The 27094-nt window shown below is 37.6% G+C and overlaps 1 protein-coding gene across 1 annotated transcript in view; it reads right to left on the minus strand.

The window, feature by feature from the left end:
* Window positions 1-27094, minus strand: part of LRBA (LPS-responsive vesicle trafficking, beach and anchor containing) — a 144480-nt gene that overhangs the window by 82751 nt on the left and 34635 nt on the right. The window contains exons 2-15 of the mRNA XM_010159865.1: window positions 18154-18385; window positions 17916-18016; window positions 15645-15740; window positions 11872-11993; window positions 11641-11767; window positions 10293-10412; window positions 9835-9981; window positions 8769-8966; window positions 7974-8107; window positions 6624-6732; window positions 6364-6516; window positions 5004-5172; window positions 2942-3021; window positions 1343-1405 (exon numbers count right to left, since the gene is read on the minus strand). Of these exons, the coding sequence (XP_010158167.1) occupies window positions 1343-1405; window positions 2942-3021; window positions 5004-5172; window positions 6364-6516; window positions 6624-6732; window positions 7974-8107; window positions 8769-8966; window positions 9835-9981; window positions 10293-10412; window positions 11641-11767; window positions 11872-11993; window positions 15645-15740; window positions 17916-18016; window positions 18154-18385 (1851 nt within the window). The remainder of the gene's footprint in view (window positions 1-1342; window positions 1406-2941; window positions 3022-5003; window positions 5173-6363; window positions 6517-6623; window positions 6733-7973; window positions 8108-8768; window positions 8967-9834; window positions 9982-10292; window positions 10413-11640; window positions 11768-11871; window positions 11994-15644; window positions 15741-17915; window positions 18017-18153; window positions 18386-27094) is intronic.

The raw sequence follows: 27094 nt of genomic DNA on the forward strand, positions 1-27094 counted from the left end.
AAAAAAAAATACCACCACGTGCCACAGACAACATTTAAAATGGGTAATTCAAGCCGCTCAGTGATGTTTTCCATACTCTTAGTCTAAAGCACTCTAAACTACAGTTTATTAATTTGTTCCAAGTTAATTATAACTAAAAGTAATCTACAAACTAGCAAAAATGCAACTGTCTTTTCCCATTCTTTGTGGGTTTAAAATGAAATCTTATGCAAAAAAGCCCACAACACTTTCCAACGCTTTTGAACGAATATCTTGATTATTAGAAAACCAGTTTTGCACGCCTGGAACAACTGCGTTCACTTGATGATATTATTAGATTACATTGCAGACGCTACCACTGATGAATGAGCCCTATGAGAAGGCTGAATTTTACCTTTTTTTTGTTGGAGTTTTTCTGAATTTACAACCAGATGCCTAATTTTCTGTGACTCAGCATTCATGGATCTTTTAGACTGGACCATGCAAATTGCTAAGATATTAAAATATCCTTATCTGAAGGCTGTATAAAGCTTCTGCTATTTTGGTTTACTCTGACATGTTACCAAGAATCTTCTAATTTTTTTTATATGTCCATATAAAGTAGAATGACTTAAATTTCTTGACCATGATACTACCAAGTAGTAGTAACCAGCACAGAGAAAAAAAGGAAAATATAGGTGTAAACAAAAAAGGAAAAAAAATCCATACTGCTTGAAGTGAAGTTCAATTAATTCCTTATTTTACCCATTTCAAGCACCCTTACAGAGATGAGATCAGTTAGATTTATGTCCCCATTTCCCTTGTCTTTGATGTTGCATCTGGCATAAAGTGCCTTTTCCTGGTGCTAAAATATGAAGATGCAGATGTATCAGTGGTAACCAACATTTTCTCCCAATTAAGTTTATATGCTTCTCTTAGATGCCATTAACATAGATCTTTATTTTTAATGCATGTTTTCTATTTTATTGCTTTATTTAAGAACCAAAATAAAAAGGAGAGGGGAAAAAAAACATAACAAAAATATTACTTAGGCAGCATAAAACAAGATTTTGTCTTTTTTTTTTTTTAAAGTCAGCCTCACCATCTGTTTTTGCCTTGGTAAATCGGTTTGCAGAACAACATAAGAAACCATTTTGACTTGCTGGCTTAATGAACTTCAATCTGACATTGAACATAGTGCTTAAATCACTGCAAGAATATTGGCAATTCAGCGCACTACGCTAGAGAGTTGGACAGTATTTTCTGCTTCCTCTCCAGAGCCATCTTGTGGCACAAAGGTGGTAATATTTGAAAATATTCACATACTTGGTCACAAACAGCAGACAAAACAAAACGTCACACACATCCCCAAATCAAAAATTACCTCATGTATAGTGAGCAGATAATTGAGGATAGCCTGCAATTCGTCTTCTTTTATTCCATAGTCCTTTAAAAACAACCAGATTTTAGCTATCATCTTTCAAGCACAAAACTACTGTTCTCAAAAGAGCACTATTACAAAAGCCATGGTTATATATACAGAGCAAGTCCCACAAGACAAATCTGTTTTCACCTGGTATTATGATAGCTTCATAGATGGAAAGTAGCTTTTTCCCTGCCCAAAAAATACCCACTGCAGGCTATAAAAGTGCATTAAGACAACTCCAGCACAGGCATAAATTAAGCTAGATAGTAATATAGTACGTTAAATTGTTAGAGTAACACATGTTAATTGATACAGCAAATGAGAGCTTTCTATTAATAGAAGAATTAGATTAAGGTGGCAAAGATGATTCAAAAGCAGACCTGGATGTTTAATTATAAGCCTGTTAGCTATGCCTCTAGCTCAGCTTGCTTCTTATTTTCCACTACAGAACCCTATCTTCAATAGGTATCAACTTTGCAGGAATTTAAATCATTTATTTCATCTATGTCAGGAATGTGCCTTAAAGTCTTTTTGGTGAAAATAAAATATAACACAACCGTTTCTAAGAACAGGATGAGTGAAGGGAAAAAACAGGCTGCTTCATTTCTAGGGCTTTTATTTTTTAAATAAAGTCTCTGGTTTCCCAAAATTGGTTTGCACCATTGTATACAAATAGAAAATTTGCAGAAAAATCAATCTTTTATGATGGACATGCTTTTTACTGTCCTGGTGAAACTCTATCCAAAACTGTCCAAGTAAAATCTCTGACAGAAAATAATTAAAAAAAAAAAAAAAAAACCCGCTTTAAATTAAGCCAACACTTAATGAGTCTTTTCAAGTTTGATAGCTAAATTCTCCCTGATGTTTCAACTGCAGAACATCCAATTTAAAAAGTACACGAGTGAAGAACAGAATTTTTCTGGTAGCTACTCCTCCATATTGCTGGAGCTAAGGGTAGCATCACAGAGTACATACTGGTCCCTTAGCAACACAGAGGAAGAGGGGAAAAGAAAGCTAGATTCAAGCACAGAAAAGACAGCCTACAGAAGCGAGAGAAGAGAGAGATCAGAGCTTACAATAGGAAAGGGTTGAGAAGAGTCTACAAGCAGCAGAGCTACTGCATTTCGATATTGCTCTGTCTAAAAAAGTTGTGAAACTTACTGATATTCTTTCTTATCCTTCTCTGTCCCACAGCATATAATGTCAAAATGTTCCTCTTTGATCTTTAAACACTTGTGATAATTTATCACTTCAAGCAAGTGATATTGTTCTTCTCAGAAACAAAATATGGAATCAAATACTAATTTCCCTAGTAGCAAACATTTCTAGGTTAGTGATTTTACAGCTCCATTTTCGATAAAATAGCTTAAAAGGGAGAAAAATGCACCTTTAGCACTGCTGCCTGTGGCAAGAGCCACAAGAAAAAGATGCACCTTACATGCTATTTCTATCTACTTATTTGTTTACAAAATTCAACCTGCTTAGAAAAAAATGCTACATTATAGTGTGTTTCTTTACAAAACTCAGATATCCTATCATGATTTAAAGTTATCCTACCTTCATCACTAGCTGTTTAATGAACATCAACAAGAATGCTCGTAGAGATAAAATCTCTTTCTGAGTAGGTCGTGGCCCGTCTACAAAACAAGAAAAATAGATACATGAAACGCAAATTAAGAGTTATTAGCATAGTATGCATTTTCAAATAGAGAAAAATAAAAGGCATTTTTTGGGTGAAGAGGACCAATTTCTAAGTAAAGTTATCTTTCCTCCACTTCACACTACAAAATAGTAATGCGTTTTCTCACTGTTTATTAGCAAAATGCTCAACCAGTGAGTTCTATTAAGGCTTTCATTAAATACATTTTTTCTAAACTCCTCTAGATTCTTTTCATGATTTTACCACTTCTTTGCAGTGTCTATGAACCAACCTCAGGCAAGGGGTAAGACTGATCTGGAAATTCTGACATGAAGTTTACGTATTTCAAATTTTTGCAGTTTACTTCGGTTTTTAAAGTTCTTCAGCTAAATCTCAAAGGAAGAACTACATGCCTGGCTATATACGCAACAAAAATCAATCTTACAATGCTATATATGAAGATTACCTTGAAAGCCAAAGACAGCTTGTTAACTCAAAGTCAAAAGTACTTGCTTTTGCCATTCCTGTGTAAATCAGAATTTCACTGCAACATTTTAAATACTCAAACACTGAGTAGTTCCCAGGAGAGGCAAGGTTTTAAAAAAAAAAAAAAACCACAAACAGGTGCAACCAACTGTCAATGCCAAGTAAAAGCTTTCATACTCAAAGAAAATGAACTGTTGCAAATACATTTCTAGGGATAGTTTTTACATTTGCTCACAGGTTCATAGTCCTTATGATCTTAATCATCAGGGAACAGCATCTCAACTAGCGAATGCAAGTGATCGTACGAGTCTGGTTTTATACAGTACAGGCCCACGGGCATATTTGGCTTAAGAATACTTCTTTTTAATATAGACCCGTCTAGTCAGAATAAGCCATCAAACTGTATTAGTAGGACTACCCTACACATACACTTGCCTCAGATTCAATAAATCGGTTCAGAAACAAATTAAAGAGAGTCATTAAACTTCACTAAAAAGAGAGGAGAAAGCACACATCCTTTGCTCCTTACAGGATGCAGAATACTACAAAACAATCTTTGCAACCCTCTAACAGGAAGGGTTGGTCCTACCAAGAAGTTGGTGGCAGGAAGTTGGACACATGTACGGAGCACTCACTCCCAGTACATCTAGCTCCCTTTCACCACCTGTTTGTCCCTCTGAAATTCCAGAGCCTTTCTTCGTTACAGGAGAGGAGAAAAGTTATTCTCCATTTTCCGCAGCAGTGTGCCCAACCCCATAAAACACAGAACAACTATCAGAAGAGTTGTAAAGCTATACTTCCAAAAAGCATTAAAATTCCCATATCTATGCCAGTTCTATCCACACCTATTAATTGTGCTGGTGCACATTTCACTTCTCCACGTTCCTTTTACAGCACTGGATTTCTGAGTCAAGCGGCTGTTCCTGTTGCTTTTTTCTTAGGATCAGTATTCTTGTGCTGTGCTCCACGTCAATGACAAGAACTAAACACCTGTTCTAAATCTTGTATTACTTCTTTCACCATGAGTTCGCTATCTGGATTAAGCAGGCTTATGAAGCGGTTTTCCAAGAAGTTCAGACCCCTACGCCTGCCACTCTCAGTATGCCTGTTTTCAGCTATACTGCAATTATCAATAGATCTTACAAGCACTTAAAGCCAATCCAGTACTTGAACAAGCTCCACAAGACCATATTCCTAGGCACAGCTCCATACTTTCAAAACCCTACTACTTCTCTGACCAGTTCTATCTCGTATTAATTCACGTAGGTCTTTGGTGACAGAGGATATGACTTCTGAAGAAAGTTTCCATTAGGTTTTGAAAACAAGCTTTCAAGAATATCCTATGGTCAAAAGCACACTGCTCAAACTGTTACAATGAACCCATCACATTAAAATAAACTACTTTCTGGAACATTTACAGTTCTATTCTACACACTGCACACAACATTTTTTTAAAACAAACATCAGCTTGTCAGAGTAGAGGTGAATACATACCTATGCCCTTGGGAGTTATACCACTGCGATCCTGAGGATTCACTACCCAGTAATAGTACTTTAGGGTATGCATGACCAAAAGAACCGTTCCAACCCGCCGGATTGCACCATATATGTTAACAGTGCCAATGAACTCAGTAGATAGGTAAGTGTACAGGATCAGCTGAACCTACAACACCCAAAGAGGCGATCAAAAATCATTACAGCAAAATTGCAGCACATCATACATTCTTAAATTTCATCTATTAAAATACTTGAAAGGAATAGATTTTCTCTGTTTGGCTCAGTCACAAAGCTCTTAAAATCCCTGCAAACTGATGAAAACTTTCATTTTATTTCCAAAACTATAGTGTGGTGGGTTTTTTAAGCTGGTCCACACCCATAGGAGCATGAAAGCATGGCATTCACACAATCGCAGACAGCTGAGATTGGAAGGCACCTCTCTAGATCACCTTGTCTAATTTCTCTGTTCAGGACAGGGTCATGCATTAAGTATTATAGAAAGGTGCATATTTATTATAGGCTTAAGCAATCTTTATAGGCTTAATTATTTACATATCTTCTTTCCCTTTTTCTTCTAAGAAATAATGACTTAATATTTAATAATTTCATTTAGCTGTAGCAAACATAAAAGTTTTATGACTTCAACAGCAGCACTGTTAGTGCTGTTTCTGGTTTTGAAATGCAAAACAAACATTTATGGAAGGGATCAAAACATTTGGTAAGAAGGTTTCAAGCAAAAGCAACTGGAAAATTTCCATCCAAACTGTATGCTCTCAGAGAACACAGACTTACCAAAAAAAAAAAAAAAACCCAAAAACCCCCAAAAAAACCCCAACACTCTGCAGGGAATATGCCAATTTATATGAACACTTGAAATTTGACACCCAGGATAAATTTCTCTTCAAAATTGCTGGGGTTTTGCCAATTAACCCATCCAAATTCCTTCTCTACCTACAACACTCACTGGGTCAGGGACTCCAGAAGTCACTCCCAACTCTGCTCTGCAGAATGCTGCAGGTTTCCAACCTCCTTAAAAACTGTGGGAGTCTGCACAACCTGACAGCTACATATACAAAGGCAGAGTCTGAAAACAGTTAGTGTATGATTTCTGCTGGGGAGCCAGGACCTACAATTCCTGGAGTCTAGGCTTAGTCTCAACATTCCCAAATCAGTACATCATACCTTATAATAACGCCTTATAATATAATATAATATATACACCTTATAATATAAGGTATATAAGTATACCTTACTTTTGTCACTGCTTGTGGCAGGGGGGTTGGAACTAGATGATCATTAAGGCCCCTTCTGACTCAAAACATACTGTGATTCTACGATAATAAGAAGCAAATTTTACCTGTGCTGGGATATGAATCCATATTGCCGGATTAAGGAGAACATGATCACACAGCTGCTTCAGCAAGGGCACCCCATTGTGTAAGTTGCTCAGGTATTTCGAAAAGGCAAGGCAAAGTTCTAGTACAGCTCGGGTAACATGGGCTTTGGAAGACTGTAAAAGACGATCTGCTTAAGCAAGAGCTCTGCAACAGTGTAGCAAAAGTATTTATCTCAAAAAAATTCAAATTAATGTTAGACATCAAGAGAGATTTGCTTTACCTTTTCTAGGCTATATCCTATCACAAGGAAGCCCTTACAAGAAAGCATCTGTTCTTGCATAGCAATGGAGTTCTTCAACAACTCCATGATGAAAGCCAATAAAGTAGAACTGAAAAATATAATGGTTTAGTAAAGAAAAATGGTTTAAAGGGTAACAGTGAGACAGAAAGCATTTCCAAATTAACATTTCCATCACATGGCCCAGGGATACATTTAATGTGCTACATAAATGCAGAGATCAGATTTTTTAAAAGAAAAAAGCATGATTCAATTTTAAAGGCTCTATCTTCTTGTTTTTAATTAATGCATTTCTAACTTTAAATTCTGGATTCTAAGATAACCGTGCAATAGCAAAATTCTTCTGAAAACACATTCTTGCAGGAAGGCAACAGCTAAGTGTTTATTTCTCTCTGCTTTGCATTTCACTTACAAGCTTCGGCAAGACAAGTAACAAATGCCACTCCACTTCCTACTGCTTTCAGATGAGCAGCTATTAGAAATATTTTTGTAGACACAGCTTTACTCCTGGTTCAAGCCCCTCCCCTTGTGTGACAGCACTAATGCCTATGGATTGAGACCTTAGCCAGCTGAAAACCCCTCTGTTGCTGGGCCAGTTTGCAGCTGGATCCATCAAATCCCTGACTCTTTACATAGATGCCCACATCTGAGCCAGCTCAAGAGGGGCTCAGAAACGTACAAATGGGCTGAAGGAACACTGCGACCACCACTTCTTAGCAACAATATGGATGTAGATCATCTTTAAACAGTCACGAAACCACAATTGCAATCAAACAGAGCAAACTGCACCAGGATTCTAAAATGCAATTCCTTTGCTATTAATACTACTGTAACTTAGGTAGTCCACCAGTTTCTGTGCCTGGAATTTCAGAAGTTGGACTGAGTTAAAACAGAACTGAAACCAGAGGAAAAGCCTGGCAGCAACACTGAGTAAGAGTATGTTCCAAAACAAACGAAGAAAGAAAAAAAGCAATAATTCCATGCAGGTGAAAAATTCATCCTTCCTGGAGTTTCTCTTCAAGCCTTCCCCAGTGGATTTTCTCCATGACAGGAATAAGCTCAAGAGAATTCGGTCTGTGATTCGGTTACACAAAAATCTGAGAAGTAGGAACACGTACATTTTGGTTCTGTGTGAACTTTCACAGAAAATCTGGCGCAGATAAACACTTCACTTTGAGCTCCTGCCTGTAACAAGGCCATCTTTTTGTTGTTAGACATAATTCACTGTTACACACAACAATTTAAACCTCTATGCCACTTAATAAAGCAAGAGGTAATTTCCTTTACTTAAAAAGAAACAAAGAACAGAACACAGTAAGAACGTGCACTCACCAAACAGTTGTGTCGACATGGTCTGATGAATATTGCCTGTAATCTAACTGTGCAAAGAGAGGGAAAAGTACCTGCACCCCTCCGATGGAGTGCAGGGCACTTTGGATAGAATGCGTCAAGACGGCTTTCACATCCTGACAAAAAAGAATTAAGAAATACTGAAACCTCCTTTAGAAACTGTTAAAAAGTTTGTTACAAATAGTTTGACATTTCTTCAATACAGAACTCTTACTATCGTAAATAAAAAAAACAGCAAAAAGTACAAACTGGCTGCCCCAGCCCCGCTAAAATGCCCAGCCTGGCTGACCTACTGCTTCAGATACAGTCTACAGTGTAGATCTCAGCTGAGTACACAGCAGGGGGCTTGCAAAGTCTTTAGTAATAGAGAAACTCTAGAACAGAGCACATGAAAAGCTTCTGACAAATTAAAAGATTAAGGCTTTCAAAAGATAGGGAAGGGTATCGTATCAACAAGGCAAAGGATGGGAGATAGGTAATATCTGTAGGAGAGTGAACCTATGGCAGAAATTAGGAAGGATTTCTTTGGAAAACTAACACAGTCTTTGTAATAGTGACTTTTTTTAGGTTGTAACTTAGATAAAATTAGCTTTTTTCCTCAGGGTTCTTGCGCATCCACATTAGTTCAAGAAACAGGGGAGGTAGCAGTAGTGACAACCCAAAAAGCCCAACCTATCAGCAGTTCCCTATCTTGTCCAAATCCCTATATAACTTGATTTTTAGGTTTTCAAACAGAAATCGTTTGTATCCTCCAAGTCTATGAAAATGTTGAAATACCTGCAGCATGAGGGCATGTGGTGAATGAACAAAAATAGAAGGGTTATCCTTAGGGGATGACTCTAGACACAGCTGTGCATCAGTAGCCCTTGGATTGTACATAAATGCAATAGCACTGGAGAGTTTGCCATCATATAACAACAATTTGTGATGTTCAGCAAGGAAGAGATCACTTTCTGCCTTGAATTTGAATGTTCCCTGGATTAGGGAGCAGGGTTGAGGAAGGAAAAAAAAGAAAAAAATTACATTACACACACTGACAATACAGTTCAGAACACAGCTATCGCCAACAAATGACTAAAACACTGCTTCTGCAATCTAGCAGTATTTCATAAAGGAAGCCCATAAGAACATTTTGATAAAATTGACAAAGTCAATTTTACAGAGTGAGAACTGCAGAATTTCTTTTTTGTCCCCCAAAGAGTGACATTGCCAAAATGGTGGGTAATGCAAAAGAAACACATTAGCTAGGAAGCAGAATGACAGTCAGCAATGTTCACTCAGAAGGAACTAATAATTGAGAGGCAGATAGAACAGGAACCATCTTTTTTAGCGTATGTTTGTACAGCTGCTAGGGAATAACAGTCTTCAATTAGTGCCCCTCAGGCTATGACAAAACAAATAATAAATCACTGCAACAAAACTAATCTTCAGCACTAACTTCACACATTAAAAAACCTGACTAGTACAATCAACTATAACGCTACATTCCTACAACAAATGCATCGCGCTTGATCTGAAGTTTTCAGCCTCAGTGAAAAAGTGAGCCTAGCCAGCAATAAGAGTCATCCTATCCCTCCCCCAACCACCACCATGGAAATTTTAAAAAGTAAGTAGGAACATAATTTGTTTTTTGTAAGAAAGGAAATAACTGAATTAATGCACACTGGTAGTTCTTGAGATGGCACCTAGGCTTATAGAAAAAACATGGAAGAGTTAAGTAAAAACACTGCCCAATAAGAACATTTTTAGAATGACACAGAGGTGTCACAACATTCTTAAAACCCACCACAAAGGGCCTTATCAGAATTAAGCTTTGGAACCTTCTCAGTCAGTTCCAAGATACCTTATATCCCAGACCAAGCTGATAAATGGCAAAGATCTGAGCAGCATTGAGAGCCTCACTAAACAGGTAAACGGACGTCATTTGCCCACAGAACACTCGATTGGCATCTGCTGTTTCTGAAGAACCCAGGAAACACTTGTCAAATGTCTGAAAAAGAAACAGAACCCAGTAACAGAGTTTAACCTACACTATATAAGGAAATTGTGCAAAGAACATACATATTATCAGGGAATATTATTTTTACACTAACAAATATTTGAGGGTCTCCGCAGAAACAAATTTACAGTTGAGATATATATAAAAGCAACACCTACTCCTCTACCAAAACGTTATTAAATTTTATTTCAATATTTTTAAATGCATAAAATGGGGGAGGTTTATTAACAAAACTGCAAAGGATATCTATTTAATCCACCAAGATTATCAACTACAGATATTAGTATACAGGGATTACTTACATCACTGGTGTTGACGAGCCATGTTATTTCTCCGTAAGATGCCAGTTCCCCATTCACGTAACATCGAAGTTCACTATTCTTCCAGCGGTTATAGATGTGGACTATAGTAACCATGTACCACTAAATGATAAGACAACAATTGATACCGTTCTATAAACACTTAAAGTAGCTTAAGCATTAAAGTGGGGCTTAGTAGAACAAATTAAACTATGTATTTGAATATAATAAAGATTAAAAGTTTTATTTTAAGTCAAAAAGATAAAGTCATTGGTGAGTTTTCTTGCATAGCTATGTCAAAGGATAGCATGTCATTTTTTCCACAAAGAAAAGTAGACACAGAAGCTTAAAAGATATTTATGGTGTAGAACTCAAAAAACCTTCGTGGCAGTGTTGAACCAAATCTACACTGAAATCACTGTGTAAATAAGTTTTAAGTTGGGTTACTCTTAGCATGACAGACTACTGCAAATGTCATTCCAAAGAGGAAGGATGGCTCCAAACTAAAGACTTTCAAAGGCTGTGCATGTCAAATTATCACAAACAGAATCCATATTTACAGCAAGGGATTGCTGATAAGAAATTCCTGAGGAGGCCTGTTCTCTCACAGAATGTTTACACCAGTTGTTCCAGAAACATCAGCAGAAGTCTAATTGAAAAAGGAAACATCTTCAACATAGCGCAATACAACCTCTGAGGCAAGCAAGCCTTGGGCATCAAAAATAAATATCAACTCACATTTTAAAAGATACATAGAATAAAGCACCATATGCAAGGAGACTATTTTCTGGACAGTCTGAATGGACATAAAGCGTAACACTCTTCCAAGAATCAATCTGCTCTACTCCCACATGTAAGAAGACCAAACTCCTATTAATGGTCCTAGCTTGATTAGAACAACGAGATGTGGGTTAGTAACCATGCTTTCTTAAAATAACAACACTGTATTTGTCCATGTTGAGTAAGTAGTGACATAAAGGGGAGCCTTAGCAAAACACTTCAGGAAAAGGAGAAGAGAACGTCTGGAGGTAGGAGAAAACCCAGTATAAACAGAAGGAAAAAACCACAAGCCTGGTAACTTTCAAGCTGTGTATGTGTACAAAGAGTTCTCAGACAACTCACACGTGTCTCACAAATTTACACAATTTCTGGTAAATTGCATTTTCTAGCTCTTTCTTATACAAGTAAAAATAAAACCTTTAAGAATTCAGAACACAAAGGTTTTTGGCTTATTCCGGTGTAACTGTTCTAATTCAGAAAGACGAGCCCAACCCATAGCGACACCACTCCCCCCAGGCTACATTTTTAAATCCATGAAACCTGTTTGAAATATTTTATTATTTTTACTCACCTTCTGTGGCTTGAAATCAAATTTTACACAATGCTGGAAACCTTTTCCCTTTGATTTTATAGACGTTACAATCAAGCAGCCTCCAACAAAGTGAGCAGAATAACCAAGTCCTTTGTTTGTTCGAAAACTATCAAATTAGAACAAAATCAGCACATACACAAATGGAAGCAGAAATCATTGAACAATTAATAGAAATTGAAGATCATACAATTTTATCTACATAATACTCACCAATATAAGTAAGGCTTATCCTTGTCCACATTGATATTATTTACAGGATCCATTCTTAGCCAAGTGTGGAAAGTAAACCCATTCTGGTACGGCCACTTGGCTATAGGAGGTAAGGCAATAGCCTACAGAGAACAAAAAGTTACTCATGTAGAAAGATCAACATCACAACAGGAAAAGTAAACAGCTTAAGGTATACACTATAAATGTATACTGATTGACAGATACACACCACATGTGCGTACACTACGAATGTGTACCATTTCTCTGTACTAAAAAAAGTCTGGCCTAACTTCTGTGCCTTTTGTAGTCCATTGTTAAATTAATTAATCTAAACATTTAAAAACTGGTCCTTATATCTCAAAGAAGATTATTAATAGTAACCTACACTTCAAAAATTAAATGCTTCAGTGGAAGTCTTACAGCATAAAAACTCCTCAAAATGCAAATTCAAGTTGGTTTAGTTTTGTGGCAGCCTGAGAGAATAGTCAGACTTATAAACTTATTTTCACATAGTGTTGGTGTTCAGGAAAATAATTGATTATGAAAAGAAGCTGGCCACAAAAAGAAAATCATATATATTTCACAGATTGTTTTCTCTCTTGAAATTCATGTCTATGCAGCCCTCCAGTTAGAATACAAGAGACTTACAAACTTCCTTAAAAGAAAGGTAATACAATCCCCACCAGCCAAAATCTTCCCATCAAACACTGTGTTTATGTTAGCTCAAAAGCTCTTATATATGAACTGTGTTGGCAGGACCTTCTGTTTCAACTGGTTCAGTTTTATCATGTGGGGTTTTTCTGTTTATTTGCGGTTTTTTTTTACCATTACTATTAAGTTGCCACTGTTTTGCTGCACAGATTTGCAATACACACTTTACCTAAGACTGCCATATCCTCTGATCAAAGATGCTGTCCAGATGATCAATACCAATGAGCAAAAAAACATCAAAGAACTTGAGTGTCGCCAGACGCCTTCCTTATTATGCTCCCATGCTCCATTCAGCTATCGTCATCCAAACAAAATGCTATAAATCCTTCCCCATACCAGCTAACTAATCAGTCTGCATGTCTGAGCCCAACTTTTGGGAACTGGTAGGACTATCATTTGGTTTAACTCAGGATGGATCTTGGAGTAATTATATTAAATACTTAATTTCTAAGACATCTTAATTTAAAAATACATGAGAATATTCACGTGAAGGTTACTGAGGCACTCCATTATCACCTACAGTTCAAGCATTCAACACAATTATTAGAAATTAAATACAAAAACAGTACATGAGAAGCCAAAAAGTACAAAAATAGGTCTGTCTACTGCCAAGTTCTGTTGCATGTGATAAATACATCTGCAGGAACATTTTTCTAATACTCTGCATTTTTCAGTCTCAAGTTTTCATTTAAAAAAAAAATTCATTATGTCATCAAGTTCATGAAATCTAATCTCAACCCCCTGAAGGAGAAAGGTAATGGGTTTATGTGAAGAAAACAGGAGTCATCTGATAAATCTTATTCAAATCTTGTTCTGAATTAAGCATGAAATTTTTAACATACTATTTCATCCTACAATTTTAGTAGCAAAAGTGTTGACATACTTAAATTCCTACAGAACATTCTACACAGCACTATGCAGCTACCTATTTAGTTTCAAATTCTTTTTCAAGTGAATACCACAGAACTTAAAAATAAACCCATCACCTGAAAAATTACAAAAAGACTTTTCAGTGTCAAATAGACATCCTATGATTCTATGAAAGTTAATACTCTTTCAGTCTTGTTCAAGCCATACATGTCTAGGAAACAAGTTTTCTCAGAGAATTCTTATAAGTAATATATGTTATTCAAATCATTTGATCATTAAAAGAACTAACAAACAGAAGAGGAGAAGAGAGAGGAGAAGAGAAGAGGAGGCTCCGAGGAGACCTCATTGCAGCTTTCCAGTATCTGAAGGGGGCCTACAAGGGTACTGGGAGAGGACTTTTTACAAGAGCCTGTAGTGATAGGACAAGGGGTAATGGGTATAAATTGAAATCAGGGAGGTTTAGATTAGATGTCAGGAAGAAATTCTTCACAGAGAGGGTAGTGAGGCACTGGAACAGGTTGCCCAGAGGTGTTGTGGATGCCCCATCCCTGGATGTCTTCAAGGCCAGACTGGATGTGGCTTTGAGCAACCTGGTCTAGTGCAAGGTGTCCCTGCCCATGGCAGGGGGGTTGGAACTAGATGATCTTTAAGGTCCCTTCCAACCCTAACCATTCTATGATTCTATGATTCTATGAAACAGTGTAAGCATGGCCACTTCCTAGAAGTAAGTCTGTACTGGGTTTGCATGGCAAGATTTTGGTAGCAGGAGGGCTACAAGGGTGGCTTCTGTGAGAAGATGCCAGAAGCTTCCCCCACATAACATAGGGCCAATGCCAGACAGCTCCAAGATGGACCCAACACTGGTCAAGGCCGAGCCAGCCAGTGATGGAGGCAGCCTCTCTGGGATAACAAATTTAAGAAGTGGAAAAAAAACTGCTGCGTAACAGCAGACGGAAGAGAGGAGTGAGAATGTGCAAGAGAAACAACTCTGCAGACACCAAGGTCAGTGAAGTAGGAGCTCCATATGCTAGCGCAGAGCATGGTGAAGCCCACAGTGAGGCAAGGCTGTGCCTCTGAAGTCCATGGACATCCACAGTTGAGCAGAGATCCACCTGCCACCTGTGAAGGACCCCACATCAGAGCAGGTAGATACCCACAGGAGGCCGTGACCCCATGGGAAGCCCACAGCGGAGCAGGCTCCTGCCAGGACCGGTGGGCCCACAGAGAGGGGAACCCAGGCTGGAGCAGGTTTGCTGGCAGGACTTGTTGACCCCACAGGGGACACACGCTGGAGCAGGCTGCTCCTGCAGGACTGCACCCCATGGAAGGGACCCATGCTGGAGCAGTTTGTGAAGAACTGCAGGCCATAGAAAGGACTCATGTTGGAGAAATTCATGGAGGACACTCTCCCGTGGGAGCGACCCCACATTGGAGCAGGGGCAGAGTGTGAGGAGGAAGCAGCACCAAAAAGTACATGTGATGAACTGACTGCAAGCCCCATTCCTCATCCCCCTGTGCCAGCTGGGGGAAGGAGGCAGAGAAATTAGGAGTGAAGTTGAGTCCGTGAAGAAGCGAGAGGTGGGGGGAGGAAGAGTTTTATAATTTGGCTTTAGTTCTCGTTATTCTGCTCTGATTTGATTGGTAATAAATTACATTACTTTCCCCAAGTTGAGTCTATTTTGCCCATGATGGTAATTGCTGAGTGATGTTTCCCTGTCCTTATTTCAACCCATGAAGCTTTTGTTATATCATCTCTCCCCTGCCCAGCTGAGGAGGGCAGTGACAGAGCAGCTTTGGTGGGCACCTGGCCTGCAGTCAGGGTCAACCCACCACAAAGCCACTCTCACACATACTGGAACACTAACACAAGCACCATTCCCACAGAAACTTGGGAGTGAAAAGCAGGCAGATTCTCCTTGAAATAAGATTTATACTGAACCAGTCTGAAAAAAAAAAAATTAATCCTCATTTAAACCCTTTTTTAGGTAATAGTATTTGTTCTTCTACAGTGATCATGCACATTTATTATAAGTGTGATTTATTTAGGCATAATGAAGGTGTCAAGCAGAGAAAAAAATTTGGGTGAAATCCTACATCTATGACAACGACAGATGAAACAAAAGAACACCACAAATTAACCAATGGCCAAAATAGAACAACAAACCAACAAGAGACTTAAAATATCTACATACTGCAGCACTTTTCCCTGGAAAGTTGAAGAAGGCATCAGGTCCATACTTCTGAGGCATGTGTTTTAACACAGACAATAACTTCCCGGCATGTGGAGGCTGACAAAGAGAATTATTACACTTGTACATAAATAAAACACAGCTGTAAGAAGTAAAAGACTATACACCCCAAAAATGAATTTTGACACTTTTTAAAGCTTCGCACAGAGTAATACTCTGATAAGACATTTAGCACTTTCAAATAAACAACAATAGCAAAAAGTCATGGATACCTTCATACAATACACAGTAGTTGCACTGAAATACAATTAATTGGATAACTAAATTAAGGACTTAAAGGCCCAAGCCACTTTAATCCAGCAGAAATTAAAATAACCTGAATGTTATCTGTTCATGCCTGTCAGTGCTACTGCTTATGTGGATATGCAGCAAGCTAAAGAAAATTATCTGATCCAGCTTAAAAATAATTTAGGAAAAGCAAATGCAAACCAATTTTCAGTTACAGCAGTTTTGGACTGCGGCTGCATGAAAGCTGTGCCAGCACAAGGGAGATGGGGAATACCTAGCAAAAGGGAGAGGGAGGATCAGCAGACATCACCATTTCCCTCAGGGCTACATTCATATACTGAAGTGTCCTTGGTTACGTATCTCCATTTAAGTCCATAGGGAAATCTCAGGGGAAGGTTGGAGCACCTCAACTGAGCAGTCAGTCAGTATCAATACTTAACACTTCCAATCACCACCCTAATTCTACACTGATTTTGTTGCAATACTCAGCAACTATAAACTCCAAATCAAGTATATGAGCTCACAACAACAGAAGTTGTTCTGGCAGAATAATTTTATGCATCTTCTTTTTCTACTTCATAACTTTCCAGTAGAACTATTTTTAAACTATGATGTTATACTTCTGATCTTCTCCTGAAATTGCTGAGTTTTCCCTCTTGTAACCAGCCACCTTCTGAAAACTAAGCATTGCATGATCCATTACAAGTATTCCAAATGTACCAAAATTATAGTCAGATAAACGGTGCTTCACAAATCTGAATTAAAATTGAGGAGGAAACACTGAGAACTGCTTAGATGTCTTCAGCACTATAGAATTCAACTAGGTAATTTGTGTTGCAGCCAAATACTTTGTATCTTTACAGCACTGCTGATTTTAAGATTTATGGAGTTGTACAACTCCTTAGCAATGCAACTGTGGCATTTTTCTCTTCCTCTCCTTTATATTTAGTCTTTAATAAAGAAAGGAAATTAAATGCAAATAGCAGGAAGACAGGAAATGAAAAAGTTAAAGTTACAGTGACAACTTTAATTCATCTACCGTTAAATATACTCTGTATGTTCAATTATTAGGTTTAAACCCTTTATTAAGTTTAAAATATTTTTACTTGCACAAGCAAAGATCTCTGAAGTTGTTTATTTCAAAGGATCTTTTAACATTTGTTGTATTATTTGTGAATACTGGCTTTTATATTGAATACATTTTTTTAAATCATTTGAAGACAACAGAGACACTGTCCTAACTTTTCTCTACATTAGGCAAAGTATCTAGAGACAACAGGAACCAAGTTAAAATTCAAAGCAGGTAAAGCGAGTGTTAAAATAGTTCTCAATTCCAGCAAAACAACAAAGTTTTGTTAAAGAAGGTTTTATCTGTTGGCCTCTACAACATACATGTTTTTACTCTGGGGAAGGAGGTTCTATAACAGTAAAAGGACACCCTCTTCTCCCTTTCCAGTTCACACAGGAATAGGAGAAAACACATGATTCAGTTTTTCAGCTGGAGCTTATTTCCTTCATTTCAATTTCTGCCACAGGTTCTCACTTCTCTAACTAGACCAATTTTTTCAGTCTTCAGGTGAAGAGGAGCAATGTGCAGATATAAGCACACTGAACTGCCTATGTAGACATTTTTTACTTCTTTTTCTATTTAATTCTTTCTTCTTCAGTTTCACGTAACTGGAGTTACAAAAATAAAAACATGCATAAAAACACTTAGAAACACCATATTATATTCTCAGGTGTTCAAAAAGACTAATCCAGTCTACAGATCTAGGAGGATATTTAACTCCTTCACTATTCCACTCTCCGTATTTTAATTGCTTGCCAGTAAAAAGGTTCATTGATATAATACCAGAAAGCATCCTGTATTTCTTGGTACATTTAAAATATGTGGATTATAAAGGTTATCAAGCAGCCTTTTAACTTGTGAACATTAGGAAAAATGTAAGTAACAATATAAAAATTTAGTTTTGTGTTTTCTTTTACCCATCTCCCTTTTTCTCCTTGAAGCTTGCTGAAGAATAGCTTTAGCTCTCGAACTGTCAAGTTATAGCTAGCCAACACACTCAGCATATCCACTAAGAGATCTGAAAAGAAAAAGAACAGCGATACAATTGCTTAATAAAATGCAATGTCAAATTTCTATCACTTCATCAATAAATGTTTCCATGAGATTTTACATAACAAGAATACAGTTTGAGTCATGCACTGGGTGAAACTGTACCTGCAATCATGTTGTCAGCTCTATCAATTCTCTTGAGCACTTGTTCAACAAGCCCCACTTCCGTGCATGCTTGTAGGTTGCGTATACTCTTCTTCAAGATTGCCGTAAACATGCTCCACACCTCAGCCTGGCAGGTGATATCACACTTGTCCAGCAGGTCTACCATGCAGGTGATGCTCTCTCCTTCTTGGATGATAAAGTTCATTTCCAAGTCAAAGTGGCCCCCAACAAGCTTTCAGACAAAAAATTAAAAAATCCTTAAGACAATCGGTTCAAAGTACCATTCCATGTTTAAAGTTATTCATTCTGCAAGAAGAAAGCTATCAAAGACGTAAGCTAAACACACTATAATAAGGCCAATATCCCTATATCAAGTCTTACTCATCCTCTGTTTCAAGTTCTATTGTGAAACTTCAAAGGTGATCCTAAGGTGTCACCTACTATCACATAATCGCTGTAGAACAACATTTGGGTAGCTAAAGATACAGATGGCCAAAGCTGCCCCACACAGCTGAAAAGTGAAGAGACCAAGTGAGTGTTCCAAACCACGTGAGAGCACCAAGTCAGCTAAGATACCTTAAATGGCCTGGAGCAGTCCCAAAAGCTTTCTTTTGCACCTGCTCAACACTCTTCAAATAAGAGAGCAATTCTAGCCCAAAGGAGCTTGCACATCAGAAATACTGACACTTAGAAACACTTAAGAGTCATTCCTGAGATACTGAATAGAGCTGGTTAACTGCCAGTTTCATCAGTAGCCACCGGTACTAAAAGGAAGCAAAAGCTTGCTATATCTGTATGAAAGTGAAACAGCAGCACTGTTTGAAGCCTTTGACTATACTGTGGCTCAACACTTAATCCTGCCGTACTTCAGGTCTCCTAGATGCCGTCTTTGTTTGAACATACACTGAGTAACTAACCCCATATGCACGTGCCAAGGAGATGGAAAGGGGAAAGAAATAACCTACTTAATTCTCATTTGTGTACTCAATAAATAGAAAATCCAGTTGAAGGAAAGACGGATTGTACTAACCGAACTCCTCTACTACAATTCTTCACTTTGAAACTTCTCTTGGCTTTTTGAACTTTAATAAACCTAATGCTTGCCATAATACCCATTACATACCAGCATACAAATAGGATTTCAGGTGGCACAGACTAAAATGATCAAAATGGACTCATGATCAAAAGTATTTCAGGTTGTTCTCACTTCTACAAGTTTGACTAATAAAAGACATGATTTCTATCCTACAGGGTGTTCCTTTCACAGGCTTTGACCATTAACAGGTTCAGTACTGTCACTTGCCAAAGTCATACCATGTCAAAACTGCCCCAAAATACATATACTAACTTGCTGCCATATTAGCTCCGACAGCTTCTCTCAGCTGCTCAGGATCTGAAGATAAACCTACCCAACCGAACAGAATATACACTCTTCATTAACTACTGAAATTACCATACATTTTCCTCAAGTGTCTAAATCTTGTCACTTTGAAGAAGCAATCTTTGGTCTTCTCGGCATAAATCAGTAGTGCCAAAAACCACAAGAAGCAGAGAAAGTTACTGCTTTTATGACAGAATAGACAATGTCTCATGGCAACAATTTCTAAACAGTAATTTACACTTCTCCATTTTCTCCCCTCTTGGTCGTGAAAAATAATTATGCAATTTACTATCAGATGCTTCCTTAATATCTAGGAAAACCACAGGAACTGAATGAGGAGACTTAAATTATATTCCCAGCTTCTCTATATCAACTCCTGCTGTCAACTCAAACAAATCTATCAAGTCATTACCATTCTCCATTCCAAGCCTCAGCCCTTCCATAAGATGAGGCAAAGGCCTACCTCAAGAAAGCTCTGTAAGTTAGAAATCAAGGGAGAATACTGAGCACAATGGATTAACATGGAATTGTCGCAAAACAAATGCAAAGGAAAAAGTACACCCCCTCCCAAAAAAAAACCAACCCAAACCTGAACAAAACATTTGAAACTGTAAAATACATAACCAACGTTACACTTAATTTTACATTACATTTATCATGCCCTACTAAACTGAGGTATTCTTCATGAAGCTACCCCCTCTTCCTCACCATCAAGGAAAGAAACAAAGAAAATACTGCATTCCGTGTACAGACAGAATAGCTGGTGGCTAAATTCCAGCCCCACAACGCCTGCTAATTCTTAACAAGAAATTCAACTCTTATGCACTTGGTTTTAACTATCAATTATCACACCAAAACCATACAGGGCAACTAGAGGTGACCTTACCTTCACCCTAGTCTACACCAATCTTTCATTTTTGGCTAGATACACTATTATCAGTAACCACCCATCCAGGAAGCTGTCAAATTAGGTTTCCAATCTAATCTGCAAACATAAGTGTTCCAGCAAGTACATTCTACAATATGCTATGGTAGAAATAACGACCGCTTTACCATTTCCTTTAAGGGAAGTGAAGACAAAACATTGAGAGAGAAAGCAATATAGCAAAGGCACAGTGCAGTTGATGTACTATATGTATGCATACCCATTAGATACACATAAGCACACACACACCTCACAGTATTTCATATTAACCCTTTCTAATGGTGATTTGAAACTGATCAACCTTCAAAACACAGATTTGTTTCCAATGACAGGGATCATAATCCAGGTCCATGCATTGGCTAGTTATTATCTGAGCTGCAGTAATGGCTGTGCACAGCAAAATGTAATCTTCCCAAATGTCACAGTAAGTTATGAATATCTGAGCAGCTTAATGCACCTTACTAGCCATGAAGTGTGAGAATGTAATCTTATTACCTTTTTTATGGTTGTATTTTTTTGAATAATGTAGCCTTTGAACTGATGTATAGTCTTTCCTTGCACTTTAGCATGATTTGGTCTCCTATGTCGCACAGTACATTTTTCAAGATTCTCCAATTCAACGTATTTTAAGTCCTATGCTGAGCTGCATAAACAATCTTTATAGCAACCTACAGGGTGGCATAACATTTTCTTTCTTCGGCATCTAAGTATAAGCTTACAGGAATGGTTTTAAAGTGCAGTATTCAAAGTATTCAAAGTATTCAAACACATCCTCACAAATTTTACATTTTGCCAGTTATATTTACCTTTGAAAAATATATAAACTTAACCAATAGCTCAAGCTTTTTGGTAAAATGTTTCCACATTTAACTGATTGAGAACAGGGAGAATACTTTATAGCAATTTTTAACTACACACCCAAGAGTGTGATTTTTTTTTTTTCCCTTAGAGAACCAGACTAACAAGAAGCCAACATAATAGCACTAATTTTAAGTACAGAATAGCACTACATCACTCCTAAATAGAAACAAAAAGCCAATTTAAACACACAAAACCTCTCTTTGCAATGAACCTTTCACCTAACATAAAAATGGGAGAAGTGATCCAAGATGTAAAAGATATGGTGCGGTCTATGGATGAGCAACTACCAAACTACAGCATGCAGAAAACAGCTCAGAATAAACACAGTCAAGCTCCACTTTCCTGAAAGATCATGATCTAGATTATTAATCTAATTTAAAGTAATTTCTCACAGTAGCAGATACAAAATATTTCAAACGCTTGTAAGAAAACGTGAGGAAAAGTATTTCAATTAACTATGATAGAAAAAAAAAAGAAAGCAAGTCCAAGGCTACAGTCAGCCTCCTGGAAAAGTCAAATTGGCTATTCTTGGGAGAACTACAGGGCTGGATCTCCACAGGTTTACCTCAAACCTCCAAAAAAAGACTTCATCCTTCTGATTACTAGATAAACTACACGTCACAACATACATACTTGTTTTGTTCCCTAAAGCCAGGATGAAAGAACCAAGCAAACTGAGACCTCCCTTTTCCTCAGGATGCTGATTTTTGTGATATCTGAATTGTCTCTTTAGTATGTCCAAAACAAGAAGTATGGACAATGCCTATCCAATGGAGAAAATGCCAGTCCCATGAAGAAGGGAAAAAAAAAAAAAAAGCAGCAGTCAAATAGGCCAGTTCTATCTTGGTGGAAATTTTTTAAAAATTATGCTTAATAAGAACGCAAAGCTGTGTGTAAAAAGCTGATAACTGCCCAAAATCTTCTATTCATAAGAGTATGGCACTTATACAAGATAAACATTAAAAAGAAGTGTGCTGAAGCTAAAACGCCATTTCAACAATTAAAGGTTTGATATACACCCTACATTTTACCTCCGTTCACAAAATAGCTGTATTATCCCAGATGGACCTGTTCTTACTGCAATTTTACATCATGTCAGTCTACTCAAGGTTAACAAACAAACAAAAAACTCCCATGTTTTCATCCCTCGATGATGAAATCTGAATGCCATTTCTAGAGAACACAAAAAAGATGAGTTCATTTTAGCCATTATGTTTCTGAGTAACAATAAGAGTAAATGTAGGCAAATAATATTATGTTCATCTTCCGCAAAACTAATAACCCACATCCTGGACTCCATTCCCTTTCATATATTCAGAAACCGAAAACAAATTTATTGATCATCAAAAATACATGATTTGAAAAGCATAAGAACTAAAATCTTTTTAGGGAAATGATCTCACAAGATCACGAGTGATCCCAAGCCAGTCAAATCCCCTGAGGCACACAATAAACAAAAGTCAACACCACGGTACACATCCTGGGTGAGATAAAAAGACAGTTCTGATTTGGAAAACCCTCTACAGACCAGAAGAGGAATAAGGTGGAGGAAAAGAGTAACTTACACATAGTAATTTGCAGCAATCCGTGCTCTGCCCCTCAACCCCTAATTTGTCCATGCAGTCTTTTCTATCATTACATAACACTTGGAGCTGAGAACATGATTAAAATACAAGTCCTAAGAGTAGATCTGGTAGGAAAGCCTGTCAATAGTTTGAAAAAGTATATTAAATAGTGACATTAGCATCAATGTCAAGTCAGTGAAATCATGATAAACAGGGCTCAGGCCCAGAGAGGTTACAGGGAGGCAAAAAAGTCCAGATGATGTCAACTTTTTTTCTTCAATATATTGCCACTTTATCAACCATAACGCAACCAGAAAAACTAGTCAAAGCATAACAAGCTGTGGGAAGACCCACTCATGAAAGGCAAAGTCATAACCTTCCAGCAAGACGCAGAAGATTTAAAGCCATTTGCTACCTTAGCGGCAGCCCAAAGTTTAAAGTAACATGAGACCATGAACATGCAATCACCAGTGACTCTTTCACACAAGGAAAGGTTCTACTCTGGCCTCCTCTGTAAGCATCCTCTTTAACCTTGCTCTAGCCTTGGACTTGCTTTCTTCCACGCTCAAAAAAAAAAAAAAAAAGGCAAAACAAAAATACCCCACACTCATAAAAAAACAATCCAAAAGCGCCAAACAGACAAAGAGCATACAGGTATTTCTTTAGCAGGAAGCCACAACTGCTGATATCTCAGGCTGAAGTCACCAGTTTCGCCCCCACCCAACACAACCCAACAGTTACACTGTTCAGGGAAAAAAAGAAAAAAAAAGAAAAAAGAGAATACTAGTAGTACTCATCTCCCCTGCTTTCTAAGGGAAAAAGGATAGTAAAAAAATTTACTTTATTTTTTTTCTCCCTTTCTTAATTAGCTGCTTTCTCTCCTGTTGCCACATTCCTAACAAAGCCTGCACCTTCATTTACCTAGCAAATGAGAAAGGTCCATTTTAAACCAGGCGTATCAACAGCGGCATTGTACATTGCACCCGCTCTAACCTTGATGCTTTCATGACTCTGTTCAGTACTAACTATGATCAAAACTGGATAATTCGGGGGGGGGGGAATCACGCCCACTGCTTTCCTTCATAGCAATGTAACATGAATGTTCTGTATTAAGATACAATTTCTTCAAGTCTCTCTCTTGTTTGGAAAACTGCCTGAAAGTACATTTAACAAGCACTCACAAGGTGTTAGAGTCTACTACTGCCACCTAATGTTGTATTTGAAACCGTTAGCCCAGCACTACACGTTTTTAATATAGTGTCTCAGCATGGTATAATACTCTTCTGCCCCAAAACAGCTTTTATATTGGCAGGTTATACCTCATGCTCTGTCACAACGAAGAAGAAAGCTGTATTCCCAGGAAATAAGACTGGATAAGATTTCAAATTAACAGAAAAGTTTACATTTAAGTATTGGCTTATATAAAACCAGAGTTTCGTCAACTTCACAACTGGTAACTAGGTAAGGCACAAAATTTACCCAGTTTACACAGGAAAGAGTAGCAAATATCTCCTATCCAGTTAATCCAAGACATAACACAGTTCATTAAAACTTTTCTTTAAAAAGGCACTGAGCTATGTCTATGCATACATTAAAATGCCTCCCTCAGCCAAAATAACGAACATAAAAAAGCAAAATTATTGTCTAGGCAGGTACAATACATCTGAAGCATCCTTATGGTGGTGACATTTACTTATGGGCTTCTCCTTCCCAACAGAAGGGGAAAAGGAGGCAGTTTGAAAAGATAATTACACTGTAATCAATGACACTGTATTTATCCTAGTTAACAATCTAGTATTTTTCACAGCTTGCAAGCATTTTTACATCCAAGTAGTTCAGTTGGTAGCAAGCAGTTGGAACTGTAGTGCAAGCAGAGCAATGCAAGGAAGAATTAGCTCTACACATTGTTTTAAACAGGGGGAGCAGCACTATGCATTTCAAATTTTATATATTTGGGGGTTTAGTCTATTTTAGAAAAATATTTTAGAGGGGTTTTTTTAAAGCACGTACCAAAAAAATAAAAATAAAAATCTTACAAAGGGAGCAATCACAGTTTTAAGCAAAATTATTAGCAAAGTTAATTTTTACCCTAAAAAAAAAAAAATTCCTACACTTGTTTTATCAGTTTGTTATCCATTCAAAAATTTCAGTACAAACAGTTCAAACTAAAAATAAATACCATGTTTGAATTCAAAACAGTTACAGTGCCCCATACTATCGTGCACAGTGCGTCTGTCTTCCCTTCTGGAAATTCAACAACAGATTCCAAAAATGAAAGACACAGAGAAGTCCAATATTAAGAATTTTACCCTCCCCCCAATCTTTACTGACCCATCGAGAGGTGGGACAGCTGATACAGAGAGAACGATTGCCAAGAACGTGACACAACACAAGTACTAGGAGCCCAGGGAACCACACGGCCCACACAGTGGATATACCCGGCAAACTGCAGGCCCTTGGGAAGCTGGGAGAATTTAACAGGAGACAGTATAAAAGTGATTCTCTACCGCCTTTCGTCCAAAGCGTGACACTGAGCACAGAGGCACTTTGCTCCTGAGGAGACCGTGTGACTCGTAAGCTTTATTTCAAATCCCCGAGGAAACCAAGGACTACCAAGTTGAATTTTGCAAGTTAAACAGTTCTAAGACAAAAATTTCAACATACTCCAAATAGTGGCTAAAGGCACATTCACATTTTCTGAGATGGCCTATATTATAGCTCTCACTAGATATTAAGAGAGATACAGGCAATATCTAAATCCAGCTGAAATCTGTACCTTTCCAGCATCCATATTAATAGTATTAAATTCTGTTTTTGTTTTAATTGACTTTTTTCATTGTACCTTAACCTGTGATACGCTCTAAAACGTACAAGACAGATACGACTCCAAGAGATGGTTTAATAATATGCAAATTTGTGGCTCCATACAGGAAATGAAATGTCCTAAATCTTTACATCACATCAGATTCATATGTGCATTGAAAGCAAATAAATCATTTAAACCATGATACACAGAACCTTTTTAAATTTGCATTTATCTACAGTAAATACTGCCATGTTCTTTAATAGCTTGCTAGTGCAATCTTAGCAAACTAATGATTTATGGTATTGACATTTTAAAACTCAGAAATCTGTCATTTTATGACATGCAGTGGAAAGTCAGCTCGAGTTACATTACTCTGAATTTAAACTCAAATACGTGAAACACACACAGCAAAGCACTGTACCATACTGTCCATTTCATCATCCCAGAACCTCCAGACTTAATAAGGGAACCATCCCGGACTTAATAAGGGAAATTATCAAATTCTATGTAATATCATCCCCCACCCCTTTTTTAATTAACCAGTCATGGTAAGAAGCTTCATCCGATATTCAAATTCCTCTAAAACTTAAAGCAGAAAGCGTATGTGCCACTGTATTCCAAACTTCTATTGCCAAAATAGTGTTTCATTACATAGTACCTCTTATTCTTTTCATAATGTCTTACGACTTTCATAGTGTCTTGACATAGTGTTAGCTTAATAACTGCACATAAAACCAATAAAAGGAGGTATCAAAAAATGATTAGTGAACTGTCACATCAACAAATCCACACAGAGACTTTTTTCGTTACTCTTTAAAAATACTGATAAAGAAGTACTATACCAGCACAGAAGAATACAGATTGCAGAAAGATTACAGATTCATCATCCCAGAACCTCCCTCCTTAGCTACACTTCCATTAGTTATCTAACATTTCTATTTGAATTTACAATAATAGTAAAAATAGATTTTTTTTCAGATCCAGACACACTTAACTTCATCAAGCACGTAACCTTTTGTCAAGTCTGGAAATACCACCCACCAGCAAACATAAACAATCCGCTATCACTGAGAGAAACACACTAACCATAGCTCAGTCACCAACCTGCACAGGTCGGCATCCCGTCCTATCTTAGCATAACATTCCTAACATGTCATGAATCAACAGCAAGTCCAGAGTGGAGAACAAGCCATACAGTCAGGATGACTTTACAGAGAATGCCCTGCTCATGCCTACCTCCATCAGTCAGGTCATTCACACCACAGGCCGCTGGCAGAAGCAAATTCATTCCGCCCGTAGGCCAAATCAGGAAAAACCCAACGGCACAACACTGACACCACGCCTGAGCAAATACAACTGTACGTTTACATACACTTAAAAATAAGGGCTCACACTTAAGTTAG

The sequence above is a fragment of the Eurypyga helias genome, unplaced genomic scaffold, assembly GCF_000690775.1.
Source record: "Eurypyga helias isolate BGI_N326 unplaced genomic scaffold, ASM69077v1 scaffold371, whole genome shotgun sequence".
In the NCBI taxonomy this organism is placed as follows: Eukaryota; Metazoa; Chordata; class Aves; order Eurypygiformes; family Eurypygidae; genus Eurypyga; species Eurypyga helias.